The 20958-nt window shown below is 37.7% G+C and overlaps 1 protein-coding gene across 1 annotated transcript in view; it reads left to right on the forward strand.

Annotated features, from left to right (window-relative positions):
- Window positions 1–399: 399 nt before the first annotated feature.
- The window catches only part of SLCO4C1 (solute carrier organic anion transporter family member 4C1), a 76127-nt gene continuing 55568 nt past the window's right edge, over window positions 400–20958 (forward strand). The window contains exons 1-2 of the mRNA XM_077863360.1: window positions 400–746; window positions 4644–4907. Coding sequence (XP_077719486.1) covers window positions 428–746; window positions 4644–4907 — 583 coding nt within the window. The 5' untranslated portion in view covers window positions 400–427. The remainder of the gene's footprint in view (window positions 747–4643; window positions 4908–20958) is intronic.

The following is a 20958-nucleotide window of genomic DNA, read 5'->3' on the forward strand; positions in this document are numbered from 1 at the left end:
TTTCTGTTTCCAGGGAGGATGACTGGGGAGCTCCCTCCCAGTCCCCAGCACTGCAGCCGGGGCGCGGGATTCCGGGCGGCGCAGCGCCAGTCCAGCTCGGTGGGCGCCAAGAGGACCCGCGGGACAGCTTCTGGAAGGACCTCCCGGGGCAACGGCGGCACCGGAGGGGGCTCTGGAGGCCCGCGGACTGCGGGCGGGGGACGGGGGCGGGGCCGAGCTCGGGGCGGGGGCGGGGCCTAGGTCGGGGGGCGGGGCCTGGGGCGGGGCGGGGCCTAGCTCGGGGCAGGGGCGGGGCCTAGGTCGGGCGGGGCGGGGCGGGGCGGGGCGGGGCCCGCAGGGGGGCGCTGCCACCTGCGCGGGGGCGGAGCCAGCGGCCCGGTGTCTCGGGCGCCCCGACGCGCGGGGCCGCGGAGAGCGCGGCGCGACCATGCAGGGCGGCGGAGGCATCGAGAACCCGGCTTTCGTCGCCTCCAGCCCGGAGCCCCCGCGCCGCCCGCTGGCGTCGCCCTCCCACGTGGAGGTGTCGGACCTGTCGCCCACCGCCCGGCCGCCGACCGCGCCGCCCCCGGGGCCCCCGTCGCCGGCCGCCGGCCCCCGTGCCTCCCGAGAGGCGCCCGGGCCCGAGCCGCTGGCCGAGTTTGAGGAGGGGCCGTGCGGGTGCGGGGACTTGCAGCCGCGGAGCCTCCAGCGCTGCAACACGCCTCCGGGCTTCCTGCTCCACTACTGCCTCCTGGCCCTCACGCAAGGTGGTGCGGGCGCCGGCGGGGCGAGGGGCGCGGCGGGGCGAGGGGGCGCGCGGGGCGCAGGTCCGCGAGGGCAGGAGCGCGGGGCAGGTGCGCGGGGCAGGTGCGCGGGGGGCAGGTGCGGGGCGCGCGGCAGGTGCGCGGGGGCGGGGGGCAGGTGCACGGGGGGCAGGTGCGCGGGGAGGGGGCAGGTGCGCGGCAGCCCCGACTGGGGACCTGCGGCCGCCGGCCACCGAAGTGCAGCGGGCGGGGCGCCAGCGGGGCAGCTCTTCCTCAGTAGCGACTTTTCACACTGGTCGTACGACTTTTTTTTTTTTTTTTTTCCCCTTTTTGCGTTTCTGTTCTACCTCAGTTTCCCCGATTCGATTCCTTCCAGGAAGGTCGAAATTACCGGAGCCTCGGCTTGGGAATGGTCGGTTTACACTTGGGGTAACCGTTCTGTGCGACGGCCGCCTATCGATTTGGCTAAAACTCCTCGCTAAAGGGATATTCGTTTATTTACTTATTTTGGGTGTGTGTGTAAATCTATTGTTTCTGGAAAGGAAGGGTCAATTTGCAGGGGGCGTAGGGTAGTTGGGGAAGGGGCTCGGGGGCAGCGTTCGTGCTTCGCGAGTGTGTTTAGGTTGAGGCGTGAGCGTAGGTGCAGGTGCAGGTGCAGGTGCAGCCCCGGGATGTTCAAGCAGAGGCTGCAGACCTCGCGGAAAGGCGAGGCTTCTGAAACGCGGAGGAGCCGGGCAGGATCTGTTTTGTTCCGGGAGCTCCTTAGGGTCCCTTGGGAGTGACGGATAAAGTCCACGTTTATACCCTTGGGAGTTTGCGGTCTACACCTGGGTTTGGAGGAGTGAGTGGTAGAGGAGGAGCGGCTCCCGGGAAAGAAAGCCTGGAGAAGGTGCAGGTGTTGCTGAGTTGCCTGATGCACGGGATCAAAGAAAGAAATGGGCAGTTGGCCTAAGGTGACAGACCCGAGGAGAGGGGGTACCAGATGGAGCACCCTGAAGGAAATAAATGCTGCAACTCAGAATCTGATGGCCTGTAGGTTTTCTTGGGTCAGTGGAATCCTAGTGTCAAAGTATTTGGTTAAAGAGGCTACCCAGAGCCGATTGGAAGAAAAGTCATCCGGGAAATAGTTTTGGGGAGAGGGAGGAGTTGGAGATGCCCATTTTATTTTATTATTTTATTTTATTTTATTTTATTTTATTTTATTTTATTTTATTTTATTTTATTTATTTTATTTTATTTTATTTTATTATTTTATTTTATATTTTATTATTTTATTTTATTTTACTTTATATTTTATTTCATTATTTTATTTTATTTTATTATTTTTTGGAGACGCTCTTTTTAAAAGATTAACAGAAGAGTAAATCTAAATACATTCTCTCTCTTCTTATTCCTGCTCCCCTTACTCAGGGCCCCTCGCTATTGCACATATAGGTGTTAAGGAAGTTAACGTTGGTTGCAAGTCAACTGCAGCTCTTCTGCCAACAATTGCTTTGAGCCAAGAAGTTATTTCCCTTTCCACCTCTTTGGTCCCCACGCAAGTTCACCTTCTCTCAATGCCTTGGTCTTAGTTGTCCAAAATCTGTGGTGAGACATTTCAGTGCCAAAGGAATGCAAAGTTCAAAGAAGTTGGACACAAGTAAACTTTGTCTTACCTTAAAACATATTCTGAAATTTCTGTGTTCCAGAATACATGATTTGTTCCAGAGCACTTCCATGTAATATAAAATAAGATTATTAGCAAAGGTTATTGGCACTCCTAGAAAACTGTGCCCCTTAGCCACTAGCTGCATCTACCCAGAGGCTCCCAATTTAAGAAGCATAATCCTAGATGAAGGTGACCCAATAAGTTCTTGTTTCAGTTTAAAGTTGAATTATTACCATTTAAGTTTGGATCATTACCACGTTTCTCAGACATGATCCTTGGGAGGTCCATTTCCATGGTATATTAAGAAGCAGGGATCCCTGGGTGGCGCAGCGGTTTGGCGCCTGCCTTTGGCCCAGGGCGTGATCCTGGAGACCCGGGATCGAATCCCACGTCGGGCTCCCGGTGCATGGAGCCTGCTTCTCCCTCTGCCTGTGTCTCTGCCTCTCTCTCTCTCTCTGTGTGTGTGACTATCATAAATAAATAAAAAATTAAAAAAAAAAAAAAAAAAAAAAAAAAAAAAAGAAGCATTTGATTGGGGAAAAACAAAAACCCCAAACGTGTCAGGGTAGTTTACTTAACTCAGAATTTCTCAAAGATAAACAGGATTTCTCTTAGCACCTTACCTTCTAACGTGCGTCCTATTTTCATATATGTACAATAGAGACATGTAGTATGCAATATTTCATGAAATTCCTTTTTAAAAGGGAGAGTTCTTAGAACTTCTGTAACATAGAATTCAGAGTGGTATGCTTAGGCTTATAATGCTATCCCCCCCCCCCCCCCAAGAGTTTATAAGTTTACTTAGAGAAGTTTTATCATAACTGAGTTTTTCATGACGGACCTTTAATCAGTATAGCAAGTGTGTTGGAGAGTTGATTTTTTTTGGGGGGGGGAGGAGGTGATTTTTGGATGGGAAAATTTTCATAATCTTAGGTAAATTTATCTCATAAGCATGCCATTCCCAGGTACATTAGACACTTTTAAATCTCAAGAATTGCAAATTGGCTTTTGACTTATTAAACTGGCATACAAGTAAAATCATGAAAAAAAAAGTAAAATCATGTTAGGACTTTTAGAATTTATTATATCAATTTTCTTGACATATATTTCCAGTTACAATCTTGATAAAGCAAAGTTTAAAGAGGATGTAGAAATCATGGCTTGTGTGTACTCTGTTAAGGAATGAATGAAAATGCATGATATCTTCTTAAGTAAATGGGTAACTAGTTAAAAACTGTATTTTGATCCAATGCTTTTTATTTTCAATTTATAATGATGTTTAAACTCCTGTAAATTTAATGGAGGAGATATTTTTGTTAAGCCACTCACAATTAGATTTCCAGCTTTTTCTTGTGTACCTTGTATTTTCCATCAGAGTTGTAATTAGCAATGAAGTGTATATTTTTAAATTTTTTTTGCATATGATTTAGACTGCCAGTGGTTGAAATGACTCTTAGATAGCGTGTGTTTATTTTTGCTCTCAGATCTTTTAAACTATAATTTTCATGTCTATAAAAGTGTTAGAGGAAAAGAGGTGTGAGAGCTCAATTTCACCTTTCATAAGACTAAGTGAAGCATTTCTAGTTATATATAAACATGTTTAATAATTAAACAACCTGGGATCCCTGGGTGGCGCAGTGGTTTGGCGCCTGCCTTTGGCCCAGGGCGCGATCCTGGAGACCCGGGATCGAATCCCACGTCAGGCTCCCAGTGCATGGAGCCTGCTTCTCTCTCTGCCTCTCTCTCTCTCTCTGCGTGACTATCATAAATAAATAAAAAATTAAAAAAAATTGTTTAAAATAATTGAACAACCTGGGACACAATTGGGCATTACTTTAATGACCTCTTGAGTCCCTTGAACTTTTTATACTCTTCTGGGTGAGGTCTATGAGAGTATGCTACTCTTGGAGTCTCTCTAGTGAACTGGCTTCATGATTTTTTATTTGTCATATAGAGAAAAAATGAACTTAGCTACAATTTAGTATGTGGTAAGCGTCGATTTTATGGACACTTGAAAATTCACAAGTATACCATTTAAAAGCAAACTGATTTTTAAGGAAGTATGTTTGCATTGCTAGCCTTGAAACTTTGAGACTTTCAGAATTGGTACATTAACAACAAAAAAAGTCAAAATAAATTCATAGCCAAACTTCAGTCGCAACCAAACGTTAGTATGCTGTGTTAAAAATTGTAACCCATATGATAAAGTTAATAAAAATCACCCACTTATGTTTTCTTTTCTCTCTTTTTAGGTGTTGTAGTAAATGGCCTCGTAAATATTAGCATTTCCACTATTGAGAAGCGCTATGAAATGAAGAGTTCTCTGACGGGCCTGATATCATCAAGCTATGATATCTCGTTCTGTTTGTTATCTTTATTTGTGTCATTCTTTGGTGAAAGAGGACACAAACCAAGATGGCTTGCATTTGCATCCTTTATGATAGGACTGGGAGCCCTTGTATTTTCAATGCCAAAATTTTTTAGTGGAAGATACCAATTGGGGTCCTTTTTTGAAGGTAAGTTCCTGTTGTGTTTTTGTTTTAATTTAAGAAGTATTGTAAAATAAGGCTTTTAACTCTGTATTCCAACTACTTTGTACAGGTAAGTAGGGTACGGATTTCGTCTCCTCCACTGCTTACTGCTTTGTTTTGATGTGAATTGTGTAAAATAGGAGATTACAGAGAATTCATTATTCAGAATTTATTCGCATTATTAATCCTTTGATACTCACTCCCCAAATTACGCAGTCCTCCTCAAAAAGCAATGATCGATTTTGTTTGTGCTTGTAACCTCATTGGGGTTCTAAGACCTATAGACTTCCCCTTTGTGGTTTTATTTGCTGAGCTTACAGGTCTGCCCCTGGACATGTTGATTCCTGATTCCTGAGTTAAAGAGAGGTGAAATTTATAGGAGAACTGAAGCTTTCTCTAGGAACTGAAGCTAGCTGTACTTATGACTGTAGTTTAGAGACTCAGAACTTCATGAGTTATCTAATGTGTTGCTCTGGTTAGTTGAGAAGTACATTATTCAAAGGCTCAAAAGGAAATTTGACTGTATTTCTACTCCTCCTCCCTGCCAAAGAATCATTTTTAATGGGAAAACAATTACATAGAGCCAGAGAGATATGCTAATGAAGTCCTTAACATTTTTATTGTCTTTCCTGGGACTATTAATAGCAAATATTGAGAAAAAGAGAGCTATAAAATGAACTTTTCAGGAGTTAGGTAAGTGAGGAAAAAGGCTTAGGGTAAGAAGAAAGGAGAATTGAGGCCTGCCGCAATATAGGCATTCTTTTTAAAAGGTTAAGGTTGTTACATTTGTGAGTTTTAATATTGAAAATTAATATTTGTTGTGCCCAAGATCGCAAATCCGAGAAACCACCAAGGAGCCGACACCGATGCAAACACACGAGGGTTTATTTACAAGCTCGAGCTTGGGTCCAAGTATATCCGACACAGCGGAGCAGGGACTTGGACCCCGAAGTGGGTTACAGCTGGGTTTTTTATAGCCTGGTCTAGGGGATTTCCAGAAGGGATGGAAGAATTCTAAGATGGGACTTTCTACCATGGGCCTGGGCTCTGTTGTCTTTCTGATAAGGGATTACCTGCCGAGGACATTGAGGACATTCTGCACTTTTTCCCCTTAAAGTTCAGCTCTTATTCACAGGGGCCTAAGATGGCTGTACTTGTGCTAATGCTAAACTTTAGGTGGGATGGCCTTAATTTTTCTTGGCCTCCACATATTAATGTGTTAACATTCCTTTTTATTTAAAGATTTTATTTATTTACTCATGAGAGAGACAGAAAGAGTGGCAGAGACATGGGCAGAGGGAAAAGCAGGCTCCCTGGGAGGAGTCTGATGTGGGACTTGATCCCAGGACCCTGGGATCATGGGATCACGACCTGAGCCAAAGGCAGATGCCCAGGTGCCCCTAAAGTGTTAACATTCCTAAGACCAACTTCCAAATTATAGAATGACAACAAATAGGAAAATATTTTTAACAACTTAACAATAATATTTTTAACAATTATGCAGCGTGGTTTTGGGAGTATGCTTATTAGGTAAGCTGACTTTATTTTGGAAATAGAAATAGAATATGCAAGCAAATAGGACCAATAGAGGTTTATTTATTTATTTATTTATTTATTTATTTATTTTCCAATAGAGGGTGTTTTCAAAGTGTGGTAGACTTTGGAGTACATGAGATAAGGAAAGTATGTTATCAGTGGAAAGATCACTTCTATAGATTCTAGTACATTATCTAAGATCGACAAGATCTTAGATAAGGCCAGTGTCAGGCCAATGTCACATAATTTCACTGGAGGTAGTTTTAGGAACAAGGCACACTAGGTTTTAGTAAGACACCTCTGGAATTCAACAGTAAAGTAAAATCTAAACTTGAGTCTGTCACATAAGAAACATGATACCAATTCCATAATAGCGAAAATACCGTGTTTGTAGCATTTACGTGGTAATCTTTGTACTAAATCAAAGTCCTCACTCTTGCAGTTGATCAGATGCCCTACTTGTTCTTTAACTATATGAGCTTTGATAAAATCTCTGACTCTCTAACCAAGAACATAACACCTGTTCGAGTACTAAAGCTGATCTTCCTTCAGCAATCTTCCTAGCTTCATGTCTTTGCTGTACACACTTTGAATTGCAGCTAATCTGAACAATTTCTATTTCCCAATGGGAAATGACCACAAATTAAGGTGTGTGGGAGGGGGCTAGAGATAAAGCCAAGAAGATTGCTAAAACCAGGTCACAAACTTTTAGTACATTATGGTGTACTCTGCAAGTTTTCATCAAGTTCCATTTGATATGTCTTAGTGATATTTTTTATTATTTTACTTGAAGTAGATTAGATAGAGGGATTGGCTAATATGTGAGGTTTTTAGTCTACATTAGACTCATAATTTAAATAATAGCTTATCATCGGCAAATGGAAATCAAAACTCATGCAATGAATATTTATTGATACAGACCGTACATGTGTAATAAAACAAATTAATAAAACAGTTCCATGCCATTAGGATTTTATGCAGTAGTGGGAAGAAATACAAAGTTGATAAGCAAATAAACAAGATATTTGAAGATTAAGGGAACAAATAATATGGAGTAATAGGGTATAAAAGGGAAGATACATAGACAAAGGAAGGCCGTTGTGATAATAACTGGATAACGAGGACCCACTTTTCAAAGATGCTTTCCAGGCTGGAGAAAAACATAATATAGGGCCTTGGAGGAGGAAAGAGCTTGGTAGGTTTTAGGAATCATCACTTTGGCCAGCATGACCAAAGCAAGGGGAGGACACGGCATGAGATGAATTTAGAGAGATAGGTAGACACCAGCATGAGGGATTAAGATTTTCAAGTGCAGTGGGAAGTCATGAGAAAGTTTTCCTTTTATTTTTTAAAAAAGATTTTTTTTATTTGAGAGAGGGCAGGAAGCACATGATCGGCGGTGGGTGTGTGTGTGTGTGTGTGGAGAGTGGGCCGAGGGAGAGGGAGAAGCAGACTCCCCACTGAACAGGGAGCTCAACTACTGACTACTACTATGCAGGGCTCTTCCCAGGACCCCAAGATCATGACCTGAGCAGAAGGCAGATACTTAATGAACTGAGCCGCCCAGGAGCCCAGAGAAAGAGAAAGTTTTCCATAGGAAAGTGCATGATCTTATGTTTCAGAATGATCATTTTAGCTTCTTTTGTTCTGAAGAATGAGAGTAAATGGAAGAAAATCAGCTAGGAGGTTTTTTTTTTTTTTTTTTTTTTTTTTTACTAGAGTCCAGGTGAGAGATAAAGGTGGTTAGACTGGGTTGGTATCAGTATGGATCTAAAGGAGTGACTGATTCTCAATATATTTTCAAGGACAAAGAGATAGGACTTTTTGGTAGATTGATTACAGAAGAGGAGTGATTAATGACTCCTTGGTATTTGGCTTGACCAGCTGGGGCCATTCACTAGAATGTAGAAGAATGGCATTAGTGGTGGAAGTTGAGAAATCAGGTTTGGAATTAGTGTGAACTGCGTATTATATATATGTTATAATATATGTTTTTGAACATAACATGTTTATATAAGTGTGCGAGTTACTCTTTAGTTTTCATTCCTAGAAGCGCTCAAATTGGGTTTGAAGGGCTTCCTCATTCTAATTTTTGGTAGATAATGCCACATTGACTTTTAGGAAGCGATGGTACTCTCAGAGTCAATATGTAAAAATGCCTTGTTGCTGTTTTGAATTTTTGCATTTTTTTCTCTTGAAGGTTTTCTTTAATATGTAGGTATTTACAATGTAGTAGATACAAAACTCAGGACTGAAACCACATTACATATCTAAAGGAAAGGAACCCAGGTATTTGGAAACAGAAGGAATCCTAAATATCATAAATACCTGCTTTTACAATGTAGAACCTTAGGACAAGCAGTGAAGTGAATGATTCATACTGATTTCATAGAGAGTTCAATAATAGCTAAAACTAACTGTAGTTTTTATGCTTTGTTTAATGTTTTTAAATTTTTATTTCTCATAGGTTTATTAACTACATTGAACAGTTTCAATATTTTTATGAATTTATTCATTTTGAAGTGTTTACATATTGCATGATTTTTTTATGAATTTAAACCATTTCCCCCAATTTTAAATAGCCATTATAATAATCTGTACTTTTCTTAAAAACATAATTACATGGGATGCCTGCGTGGCTCAGTCGGTTAAGCGTCTGCCTTCAGCTCAGGTCATGATCCCAGAATCCTGAGATCTAGCCCCACATCCAACTCCTTGCTCAGTAGAGAGTGTACTTCTTCCTCTGCCCCTCTCCCTCTCTACTCCCTCCCCCTCAACTCTCTTTCTCAAATACATAAATAAAATCTTTAAAAATAATAATAACTTGTCTGTTCAAAAACTTAATCCACCTTTGCATATTTTAGACTCTATAACTAAAATTCTTAGTGATTTGTTCAAGTCTAAGAAGAGTGTGTAAGAAAACTGGAGATCAGTGGGAAAAGGAAACAAAGGAGTTGAAAACTTTCTGTAAATAAATTAGAAACAAGGGCATGTACAATCTTGTTAGGTAATATAAAATAAATAACCCAAAGAGCCTCACACTAACAAATCATTTTATTAGTTGAAATCGTACATTAATTTGAAAAGGACATTGAGAGAGTGTTTTCCTTTATGTGCTTTTTTGTTGTTGTTTAAACTTGAGAAAAGTCAGGGCTCAGTTTGTATGAAATCTCTGTAAGAGGAGATCAAGGTAATATAATATAGTTGGTAAGTAGAGGAAAACAAAATGTGAAATATGATAAGCATGTATAACTTCCACAGGTGTGAGAAAAACACAAAAGGAGGTCAAGAGTCAGCAAAAGGTAGAAAAGTGTGTTTGAAATAGCTTGAATTTTCTATTCTGTAAAAAATAAATTTAAGTAGGTTCAGGAAAGTATTGTTTTAAGGGAAACTTTTATGATGACCTAAGGGTTGGGGTGATTAACTTTGGAGATAATAACAGTTATCAAAGGAAGTTTTGGTGGTTATTGGTTACAAAAAAGAGGAAGAATTAAAATTGAGAGAAATGCTTCTCAGGACTAATTTTTATATATGGTAGCCTGAAAATAGAATAGTGTCATAAAATATTTTCAAGTAAATAATATTTGACATTCACTTTTGATATATCAATTTGTTATAACATGTTTTAATATAACTTTCAGGTATTGTAAACATGTAAAAGTAGATCTTTACCACATAACATTTTGTTTTCATCCAACCACTTTTTAATTCCTTGTAAATGAGTGTTAATTTAATGGTGTTATGGACAATAATCTTTTTGTCTCTTTGAGACTTTGAGAGGGTGGGGATCATTAGTAAATACTTAGAAATTATGGAGAAGTAATTACTAAGTCCAGTGAAACTCTTTTTCCCTATTGACCAATAATTGGATAACTTTTCCTAAGTTGTATTATTTTCACGTTTCTCTTTTCCATTCCTTCCCCTTAGGAAAAGATAGCTCTCAACACTTTCCATTTGCTTCAACATTAAATTTCTAATGTTTTAGATTGGTATTTCAGGAAGAATTCTGTACCAAAGGATGTTTGCTAAGCAAGGTGACTATTAAAATGTTGAGCTAGGAAAATAATTAGCTTGGGATTCAATATGTGATTTAATTTTAGTTACTATTTTGTATTTTATCTTCTTTCATAAGGATTTTTTTTAATATGGAATACGTGCCTAGATTGGAGAAGACATAGGGCCAAGAATCTTCTAATTTTACAATCGCTAACTTAATACAGTGCACTTTAATTTCACTGAGCCTCTGAGTGTTCTTCTTGCTTAATATTACTTCTTCCTTATAAAAAATCAGTTTTATTTTTCTTATATTTCAATTTTATTATAACAAATGAATAAAAAGCAAAAAGATATCTTAGAGATACAATGATGTAATAAAACAAATGATTCGAAAGAGTTATAAATTCTGTACATACAATAAAAGAGCTAGAATTAAGTTTTAGGGGTAGTCAGTGCTCCAGATGAAACTAGCACAGTTTTTAATATTCAAGGCACTTTCGTCTTCCCCAAATTTCCTGGATTATATGAGTTACCCTGGATGCTTGCTACCATCATTTAATGCCCCTTGGGGATCCTGATTCAGCAAATCTGGAGGACTCAGGATTTTATTATTTTTTTTAAAGCTACCCAGGTTATCTTATCAGTCCATTTGAGGAAACATATGTCCAAATTGGTGCTTAATTATTTTTGTAAAGTCTCAGCTGTGGACACATAAGAGGTTACTTTTCATTTTAAGATTATTGCTTTATAAATTCCTTTAAAATAGAAGTCTCACAACTGTCATGGAATACTAGATACTTTAATGTAGCCAGTTTTGTTGGACTTCAAATGACCACGCTTCTAAAATAGAGGAAACTAAGAGAGAAAATTAAGTAGGAAAGCATGTGTCAGTGACTTGTTAGCACAAACTCATTTCTGCTCAGAGCTATAATTTGTAGATAGAGATTTATAAGTGCATGCCCTTGAGCAAAGGAATATAATGTCTCAGCATTTCCCAAGTATGATCTGCAGAGCACATTTTCTGAAGCTATTAAACATATATTAAAAATATGTTCCATGGTTCAATGAGTTTGGGAAAATGGAAGTTAAGTGTCTCTGATGCATCTCTGTAAAAGTTGATGCAGTTTGTGAATCTTTAGCTAGAGGATGTGATATGTACCAAAAGACCCCACTGTTAACACTTGCCTCTTTTACTCTGCTTCTACTGCTCACTTTATGTTTTCTGCTCCAAAGAAGTGTTTTGGAGAACAGGCTTTGGGAATTCTGTTCCATGCTGTCTTATGTTGTTTTGAAAGGCTGTGTTGAATTTAGAAACTTCATTATGGCCAGCATTAGCACAGCCTGTGATTGATGGCAGGTGTTCAACAAAGGTTTGTTGAGTTGTCAAATATATTAATGAATGAATGGATCCTTTCAGCGAAAGCATAGTAGGAGTCTAATGACTTCCCTTCCACAGAAGGCAGTAGAGTAGTTAATGTCAGATAGAGGCAGTTTGGATGCTCTGTTCACATTTTAATATAAACTGGGCCTAAAGAGTAATGGGGAGTTTTTTTTTTCTTTTTCTTTTTCTTTTTCCTTCTTTTTTTTCTTTTTCTTTTTCTTTCTTTCTTTTCTTCTTTCTTTTTTTCTTTCTTTCATTGGCCACTGAATTGGGGGGAATTGTGTTATCAGAGGTATCAGAGGCAAAGCATTGACGGTCTTTATGGGTGAGATTTGGGATCTGAAAAATTTGCAGTGTGGAAAAAGGAAGCTAAAACGAGAAGCATATTCAGAAATAGTAACACAATGCTTTGATACTCTACTTTTGTTTTTTGTCTTAATTGCTTGCTAAACTGTTGATTTCGCTGTGTAGCTACCATGCTTCTAAGGTGATGCTAAAATGGCAGAGTGATAGTGATTACCTTTATTTGCTTTCATGTATAAAATAAAAGGAAATGCTCTGATAAGGCATTCAAGTCGACCAGAGGCATAGTTGTGTCTTACTGGTATACTGTATGGGAGGTAATTATTAAGCAATGCTTTTTGTCGCTTCCTCAGAAAGGTTGGTAAGAATGTGGTTTGTGGCAAGAAAGAAATGAGGAAATTCTATTTTCTAAGTCACTGTTCTTAAAAATGCATCAGTTAGCCATTGTGTGTTTTAATGTATTTTTCCCTTTATTTTAATACTATGAGCACATCACATTGAGTAAAAGTATGCAGCAGTTGAGCAGGGATATTAGGGTCAGACAAAGCTGAATTTAAATTTTTACTTGAATGCGGTGTGATAGAGCTATGTGGCCCTGGACAAGCTTTACTATAAATTATGATGATGATAATAACCCCTACCTCATAGGAGACTGTACACATACAGTGATAAAGTAGTGCCTGGTGCATGGTAAATGCTCATTAAATGGTAGCAATGAATAATAATAATCTCATGATTATTAAGTAATGGCTATTTAAGTAATGGAGATTTTTGTGTGAACATAGTTCTCATTTCTCTACGTTGGATGCACAGGAGTAAAACAACTGGGTCATGTAATGGTTCAAAATTTTTTTTTTTTTTGAGAACTGTTTAAGATAGCAAAAAACTATCTTGGTTTTGTTTAGTTATTAGCAGTGATAGTTACAAAATCATATGAACAACTAAAAATTTTTCAAAATGATACTTTTTTTTTTTTGGTCAGTTTCACTTGATATTGGTAAATCTCTAAAGTCTGGCTCAACACTTCCAAAATAATATATTTAGGGAGTGTTTTAGCTATATTCTTAGGTGGTAAGAAAATTTGGTATAGCTCAGCTTAAATGAATCTACTCAAAATACTATACTAAAATATTATTTTTTAAGTAGTCAAAGTGCTTCTTTATCCTTAATTTCTTATCTATTTTTAAACATGGCACATCCTTTGCAAGCCCTTCAGAAGATTAAAACCAAACAAAACCAAAAAGAAATGGGATAAAAGGGGAAAAATGGCATAAATGCAACTAGAAAGGAAGGAAGTAAATTTTCCTAACACAAGTTAGGATTACCCACTGCTGATATTGTTTAGCCTTCTTAATGTATATATATGTTTATATACATATTCATAGTCACATATTATACACACACTTAAATTACACAGTCATTAACACATACTCATGCACACTCACATCCACATACTCTTACCAACATTTATACATCTTACATCACATTTATACATTATGCATTTATTTATTTTTTTACATTATGCATTTAAATGTACATTCTAAGGAAACATCATTTTGAATTTTTAGATACCTACTTTTTGTTTAAGAATATATATTGGACATGGTTATATGTTAAAAAACAGTTTCAAAATATTTATGCTTTTATATTCATTTTATACATAGCCTATTTAATCAGCCCTCTTTTGTTGTGTTTTTATTAACACATTTTTCTGGTTGGAGAAGACATATGGATCATTGCGGACAATTTGGATAATACTAAGAAATAGAGAAAAAAGCAATTCATTATTTTTTCTCAAGGAAAGCAATGTTGAGACTGTTAATGTTTTTAGTATGCCTATTTCTTATAGAGTTAATATAATATTTTGTATAATTTGTAACCTTTGAGCATTCTTATTCTTGCATAACATTCCATTTTAAACTTTAACCATTCTCATAAAGTTGAGTATTTATATTTAAAAAGTTTTTTATTGTAAATTACCTCATGCTAACATTGTTACATTTAAAGATTTTACTATATTTTGGTAATTGGGCAGTATATAACATTTTGTAATTGGCTTTTTCACTCAGAATAATTCTCTAAAAACTCATCGGAGTTGTATTTATCAATTATTCATTCCTTTTTATTGCTAATTACTAAGTAGTTCATTTTATGGATGTATTATGCATGGTTTGTTTAACAATTCACCTATGAAAGGACATCTTAGCTGATCCGTTGTTTGGCTGTTACAAATAAAGTTATGCACATTTGTACAGATTTTTGTGTGAACATAGTTCTCATTTCTCTAGGTTGGATGCTCAGGAGTAAAACAACTGGGTCATGTAATAGTTCAGTTTTTTTTGTTTTTGTTTTTGTTTTTGTTTTGAGAACAGTTAAACTATTTTCCAGAGGGACTATACCATTTTATAGCCCACCAGCAAAGTATGAGTGATCCCATCCTTGCCATCCTTTGGTGCTGTCATTATTTTTTATTTTAGCCATTCTGATAGATTGCAAAGAAATCTCACTGTGGCTTCAACTTGCATTTTCCTGATATCTGATGATGTTGAGCATCTTTGCTCGTGTTCATTTGCCATCTGTTTAACCTTGATGTAATGTCTGTTCATGTTTTTTGCCCATTTCCTAACCAGATTTTTTAATTTTTACTGTTGAATTTCGAAAGCTGCTTGTGTATTCTAAGTCCTAGATCTTTGTCAGATAGATGATTTGCAAATATTTTCATCTAATATGTAGCTTATCTTACTTTTAACAGGGTTTTTTCACAAGACCAAAAGTTTTAATTTTGAAGTTCAGTTTATCAATTTTTCCTTTGATGGATTTCATTTTTGTTGTCAAGTCTGAGAATTCTATACCTAGTACTAGATCCTAATGGGTTTCTATTTTTTTAAATGTTAATAAGTTTTTCATCTGTGATATATTTTGAATTTTGACTCTCTTTATATTCCTGTTAGTACTAGCACTAATTTTTTTCCTTTAATAATCCAAACACATAAGAAATGTATTTGTCACAATAATCAGACTGATTGGAAAGGGGAAAATACATAGCAGTCACTAGTTCAGAGAAATCCTGAGATCCCACTAGGAAGATGTTATGCTTGTTCCTTGAGTAAACCTGCTTCTTGGGAGGGTCTCAGTGTTCTCTGTTGGTACTTTTTTATCGGCTTTGGCTATATTTGAAGAGGGCAAATGGAGAATATACTCCTTGGATGGTTAGAATCTGTAGTAGCCTATTTCTTACCTATAGAAATTTGGGAGCTAATGGTCATTTTCATACTCATTCAGTCATATTCTCCCGAGAAGAGGCTAGTGGTTCATTTGGTAGTATAACTGTTTTAAAAACCAGCTTGTTATCTAATTGTTTCAGGTATATGTGCCAATTACCACACTCCTAGTTTTGTTGTATGTCTTATCTTTCTTAACCTCATGACTCTCTCTGGACTTAATTAAGCATATTGGACTAATGGGAGAGCCATACCCTTAGGTACTTCTCTCTAAGCTACATTTTCCAATTAAAAGTATTTGCTTGGTACCGTCTTAATTCATTTAATGGGTATTAACAATGAGTATGGCCAGAGCCTTGTTTTTCTCCATGCCACAGTATGTTTTAATTGACCTTTGTTGCTCAGAGAAGACTTCTGAATTTTATCTTTTATATGATTTGGATGAGAAGCAGTTGTCTCTTCCACCTCTAAAGTTCTAATCATCCTATCCCCTTTCATTCCATCCAGAATACTTTGCACAGACCCACTGGCCACTCACAATGTCATTACTGTCTGTTATTTGAGTTATTGGAAGAGGTCAGAAAGGCAATGTCCCATAAAGCTCTGTAGCATGTTAAAATGTATTATTTAAAAAAAGAGTTTCAGCGTTGAGATAATGCATCATTGTTCAGCATATTATCTGGCATTGGGTAGACAGTTGGTAGATACTTGTTGAATAGAGAGGGACACTCTCTAAGGCACAGAAGAGCCCATCACATAAAAGAGGGCAGATGGGAAGAAGGAACTGTTTCAAAAAGTTAATAAAAAAACGAACTTACAGGATTTCTTCATTGAAATAATTCTGAGGATCTTGAGTAATACTGAATTGCTCATGGAGTCTCTGGGAATAATGTGAAAAACATTTATTTCTTGAACAATTATCTGTAGCCATGCCATTTTTTTTTTTGTAGATTATATTTCCTATTATCTCCATTTTGTTATCAAGCTGGTCATGTTTCCAATTTCAGTGTTGTAAAAGCAGTTAATTGTTATAATAAAAAGTATTTTACCTGCTTGAGTTTTTAAGAGACTCCGTGGTATTAAGAAGAGGACATAATAACTAAATATATTACATTTGCTAAATATGAAATTTTCCAGGATACAGTTTTTTGTGACAGAGTTCTGGTTACTGCAAACTGAAACATATTTTGTAGACCTCATGTAGCATTTAAATTTCATTTATTACTGTTTTTAGTCTATGATTTCTGTCCATTGTTTTTCATATTAATCTGTTATATTCTGACATTTCAAATTCATTTTTGGCACTTATTCTTAATTTCTTTAAAAATTTTTATTACTATAATATTTAGTGCATATATATTTTGTATTTGTCAGGTTTTAATTTTAATTTTTATATTATGTACTACTATTACTACATGAGACTGATTTTTGGGGGAGGAATGCAGGGTTATAATTTGTTCATCATTTTCAGTAGCTACTTTTTCAGTTTTTTTTTTTATGAATTGAATTAACATCCAGGATATTTTGCTATGAAATTTAATTCATCATATACTCTTAAAAAAAAGATTTTATGTATTTATTTATATATTTATTTGAAAGTAATACACGGAGAGTGAGGTGGGGAGGGGGCAAAGGGAGAGGAAGAGGGAAAGAATCGCCAGCAGACTCTGCGTGGAGTATGGAGCCTGGTACGGGGCTTGATCTCATAATCCCAAGATCATGACCTGAGCCCAAACCAAGAATTGGACGCTTAACGGACTGAGTCACACGCATGTGCCGAATCTTACATTCTTATGGTAACCCTTATTTTTTGCAAATTCAAAAAGACTTGTAGGATATAATTTGTACTGGATAGAAACTACGTGGCTGTGCTACCCTTCAGAGGCAAGGTTGCCAAGTAAGTTTCAGAGACCGAGTTGACATGTTATAAATGGGGAAATTCTAAGTCCCATGGACAGAAACCAAAGCCCCCCACAAGTAGGTTTGGAAAGCACAAGTAATTAGGTAGGCAAGCATCTCAGATTTGCATGCTCCTTGTTCTGCTTGCCTTGTATATGAATGTAAAGATGTTTTTGCAACTTGTTAATGCTCACTTGAGTATATCCTTTGTGGAAGAAGTTCTCAGGAAGAAAAGATGGTCTGGATAGTGAATGTCACTCAGTGTCTTGTGGAATTGTACCATGTCAAAAGTGGCCATAATGACATAAGCATGGATTCAAAAACATGCCTTTCCCTCCTCAAGACTACGCTAGCTATTCCCACTACAGATTGACTGATTTATTTTTTAACCATAGGGGCCAGTTCTGAGAGCTTCTGATATGCCAGTATTCTCCAGGGCAACAAATATTCCCAAAGGCAGTTAAAATGTATCTTTCCTGGTTGCAAATTATCCTCCTGACTCAATTGTATATTCCAGATGTGAATTTCTTTTCATTGCCCCCAAAGCCTCTACCAACACTCAACACTGTTTGCCTTACAAAATGCTCTATTCATCATTATTATATCCTATACAACATCACTTCTGACCAAGAAACTTACATGCAGCAAAAGAAGTATAGTAAGAAAGTCCTTTTTTATGAAATTCATCTGTGTGTCTTACTGTGTGCCCTAAACCCAGAAACTACTGACTTGTTGGAATGATGTCCATTGTATTATAATTTGCAGCATAAAATTCTCTTCCCTATAGAACATGGTATATATGTTAAATAAGACAGAAACCACTCTGCATCCTTTATAGTTATAATGCATAGAGTAAGGAGCTAGGAAGTGGCAAGGGACTAGTGCCTCTTCCTTCTGTATTGAAATTTTTAGAAATTTATAGAATTTTGGCTTTCTGCCTTGATCTTGTTGAGTCCTAGTCCCCACAGGATGAAAGCTTCCATCAGATAACTCAGTCATTATTCCCTTAAAGCTGAGACGACTCTAATTATATTTTTAAAGAACTATTTAAATACTCAACAGGAAGAGAAGATGGTCACTGAACTGGCTGAAATTAGATTACTAAAGGGATATTGCGTTCTTTCTTTCTATACAGTATCCAAAAAAAAAAAAAAAATGTGTTTTGGACTGAGGGAATTCATTTGGGTGCTTCTTAACACTCTCACACCCAATAGTACTTGTTAAAAGGATAACTATGGCAACCAGAGAGAGATAAAGCAGCTGAAGACTTGCAGATGCTGTGTAAAGTCCCAGATCAGTTGAGGTACAGGCAGGTACTAAAGGGTACACAACCTGGATGATGGGAAACAAGCGATGTTTGTCAACTCAGGCTTTCTGACCAGCTACGGAAGGAAGCACTGCAGAGCTTGTTAATTGTCCCATTGTTCTTGTCTTCCTCTGCCCATTATATGAAGACCACTGGTGATGACCAACATTTCAGCGTTGGGTTCAGGTGGCAGAGTAACTGGATTGACATTACCCCAGGGTGATGTTTTGGTGATAGGTTCTTGTGGATTTCTTGTGTTGGAGATGTTTTCAATCTGGACAAAGATTAAAAATGAATGCTAAGCTACCAGAAAAACAAAAAAATGGACAATGCTGGATATGATCTGTTTGTCCTTTCAGGTCTGTCAATCATTTTATCATCTTGTTTTATCAACCTGTTTAATAGAATAAACCCCATGGACTGTATTGCCTTGGCACTTTTGCCACCTGGCTTCTAGTTGGGTTTAGCCAATGAGAGTTTGCCTATTGGAAAGAAAGAGGTTGTGAAGCTTATTTCCCTGCTCTGTTCCCCACTAGAGTTGGTGCAGAAGTCGCTGTGCCTTTACCTACACTACAGTTTTTGCACTGTTTTGGTAATTGCCTAGGGATACTGGCACCTACTGTTTGTTCCTTTAACTCTCTTTTAGAAAAAAAAAAAGTTAAATTTCCGTCAGTTATCCCTTTTGTCTGTCTTCTACTGTAATCTTAGCTGATACATAAAAAATAGTCCATATATATTTTCTAGCATTTGTCTTTAAAAAATATTTTGACTTAAAGTTTTTCCTTATAACTGACTGCTATTTTTTTTAAAGGTTTTATTTATTTGAGAGAGAGAGAGAGAGAGAGAGGGAGAGAACAGGGGGAGGGGCACAGGGAGAGAATCCCAAGCGGACCTTCATGGCCAAGCACTCAGTCTCACCACTTTGAGACCAAAACACAAGCTGAAACCAAGAGTTTGACCCCAACCGAGTCACCCAGGTGCCCCCAAATGACTGCTGTTTTGAAATGAATTAGTGCTAGTACTTTATAACAACTGGGGAAGCTTTATATTTTCCTCTCTATATTGAAACCGTTTAACACACAGGGTTGATTATTTTTGATTGAGCTTTGATGTCAATTCTCCAGAAAAGACATTTAGAAGTAGACTTTTGCTTTCCATTTCAATTTATTTCAGTCATGGATTCATACAAATTTTATATATAAGTTTAAATCAATATTTTTATTTTAAGACATTTTCTAATTTCTTGGTATGAGATTATACATAGGATATTCTAATGTTTTAAAAAAGGTTTTATGCATTTGTGGTCATTCCTATTACTTCCACAGTATGTTGGATTCTACTTTTCTTATCTTGTGAGTTGTGGCCACTTAGGTTAGGGGTTTGTATCCTAGATACAATCTTAGATGCAATCTACTTATCTTAGATAAGATAAGTAGATTGGCTGTTAGAAATTATATTAAAAGTTTTTGTCTTTTTATTTCATCTTAATAGAATCCCTTATAGAAATCTTTTGAATTTTCATTCCAAAGTATCTAAGTAACCAATTCGCTTTATGTCACCATTAACCATGTGATGAATCTGTTAAAAGATTAGGCTCTTTAGTCTTAGAGATTTTGGAAGCAGTTAATCTAATCCTGATTTTGCTCATTTGTAAAATGTGAAAAGTAATGGTACTTCCTTCATAGGTCGTTTCTAGGGATTAGATTATACATGATAGGGAAGGATCTTGCATAAGATGATCACTCAGTAAATATTACTGTTATTGCTATTAACATAAATGAGGATCAAATATAAGTAAGGCATGATTAGTGAGAACCTGGTGAGTCATTGAGGCAGTTAGAACTTCAGAGTACATAGTCACAGACTGGAGAAGGATAGTAGTAAGTGAAGAAAGCTTTTCCCTTGAGCGTCTCAGGGGAAGTGGAATTTGAGCTGGACTTGAACAGTGGGTATGATTAGGAAAAGCATATGATGTGGCCATATTCCTTTTAGGCAAGGAATACAATGTTGAATGATTCTTATGTTATAAGCTTGATGACTAGAAAACAGATGGTATAAACAGATATTGGGAAATCAAAGAAGGTGGTGTTTTGAGAATGATGATGAGTTTTATTTTAGACATTTGAGGTAGAAGTTTGACATCAGAAATATAGTTCTGTAGCGTGAGAGACACTGGAAGTTTAAAATTGATAATGGGAGTCATCTTCCCAGTTTCTTCTTCTTTTTTTTTTTTTTTTAAAGATTTTATTTATTTATTCATGAGAGACATACAGAGAGAGACAGAAATATAGGTAGAGGGAAAAGCAGGCTCCATGTGGGGAGCCCGATGTGGGATTCGATGCCAGGACCCTGGGATCACACCCTGAGCTAAAGGCAGATGCTCAACCACTGAGC

The sequence above is a fragment of the Canis aureus genome, chromosome 2, assembly GCF_053574225.1.
Source record: "Canis aureus isolate CA01 chromosome 2, VMU_Caureus_v.1.0, whole genome shotgun sequence".
Lineage (NCBI taxonomy): Eukaryota > Metazoa > Chordata > Mammalia > Carnivora > Canidae > Canis > Canis aureus.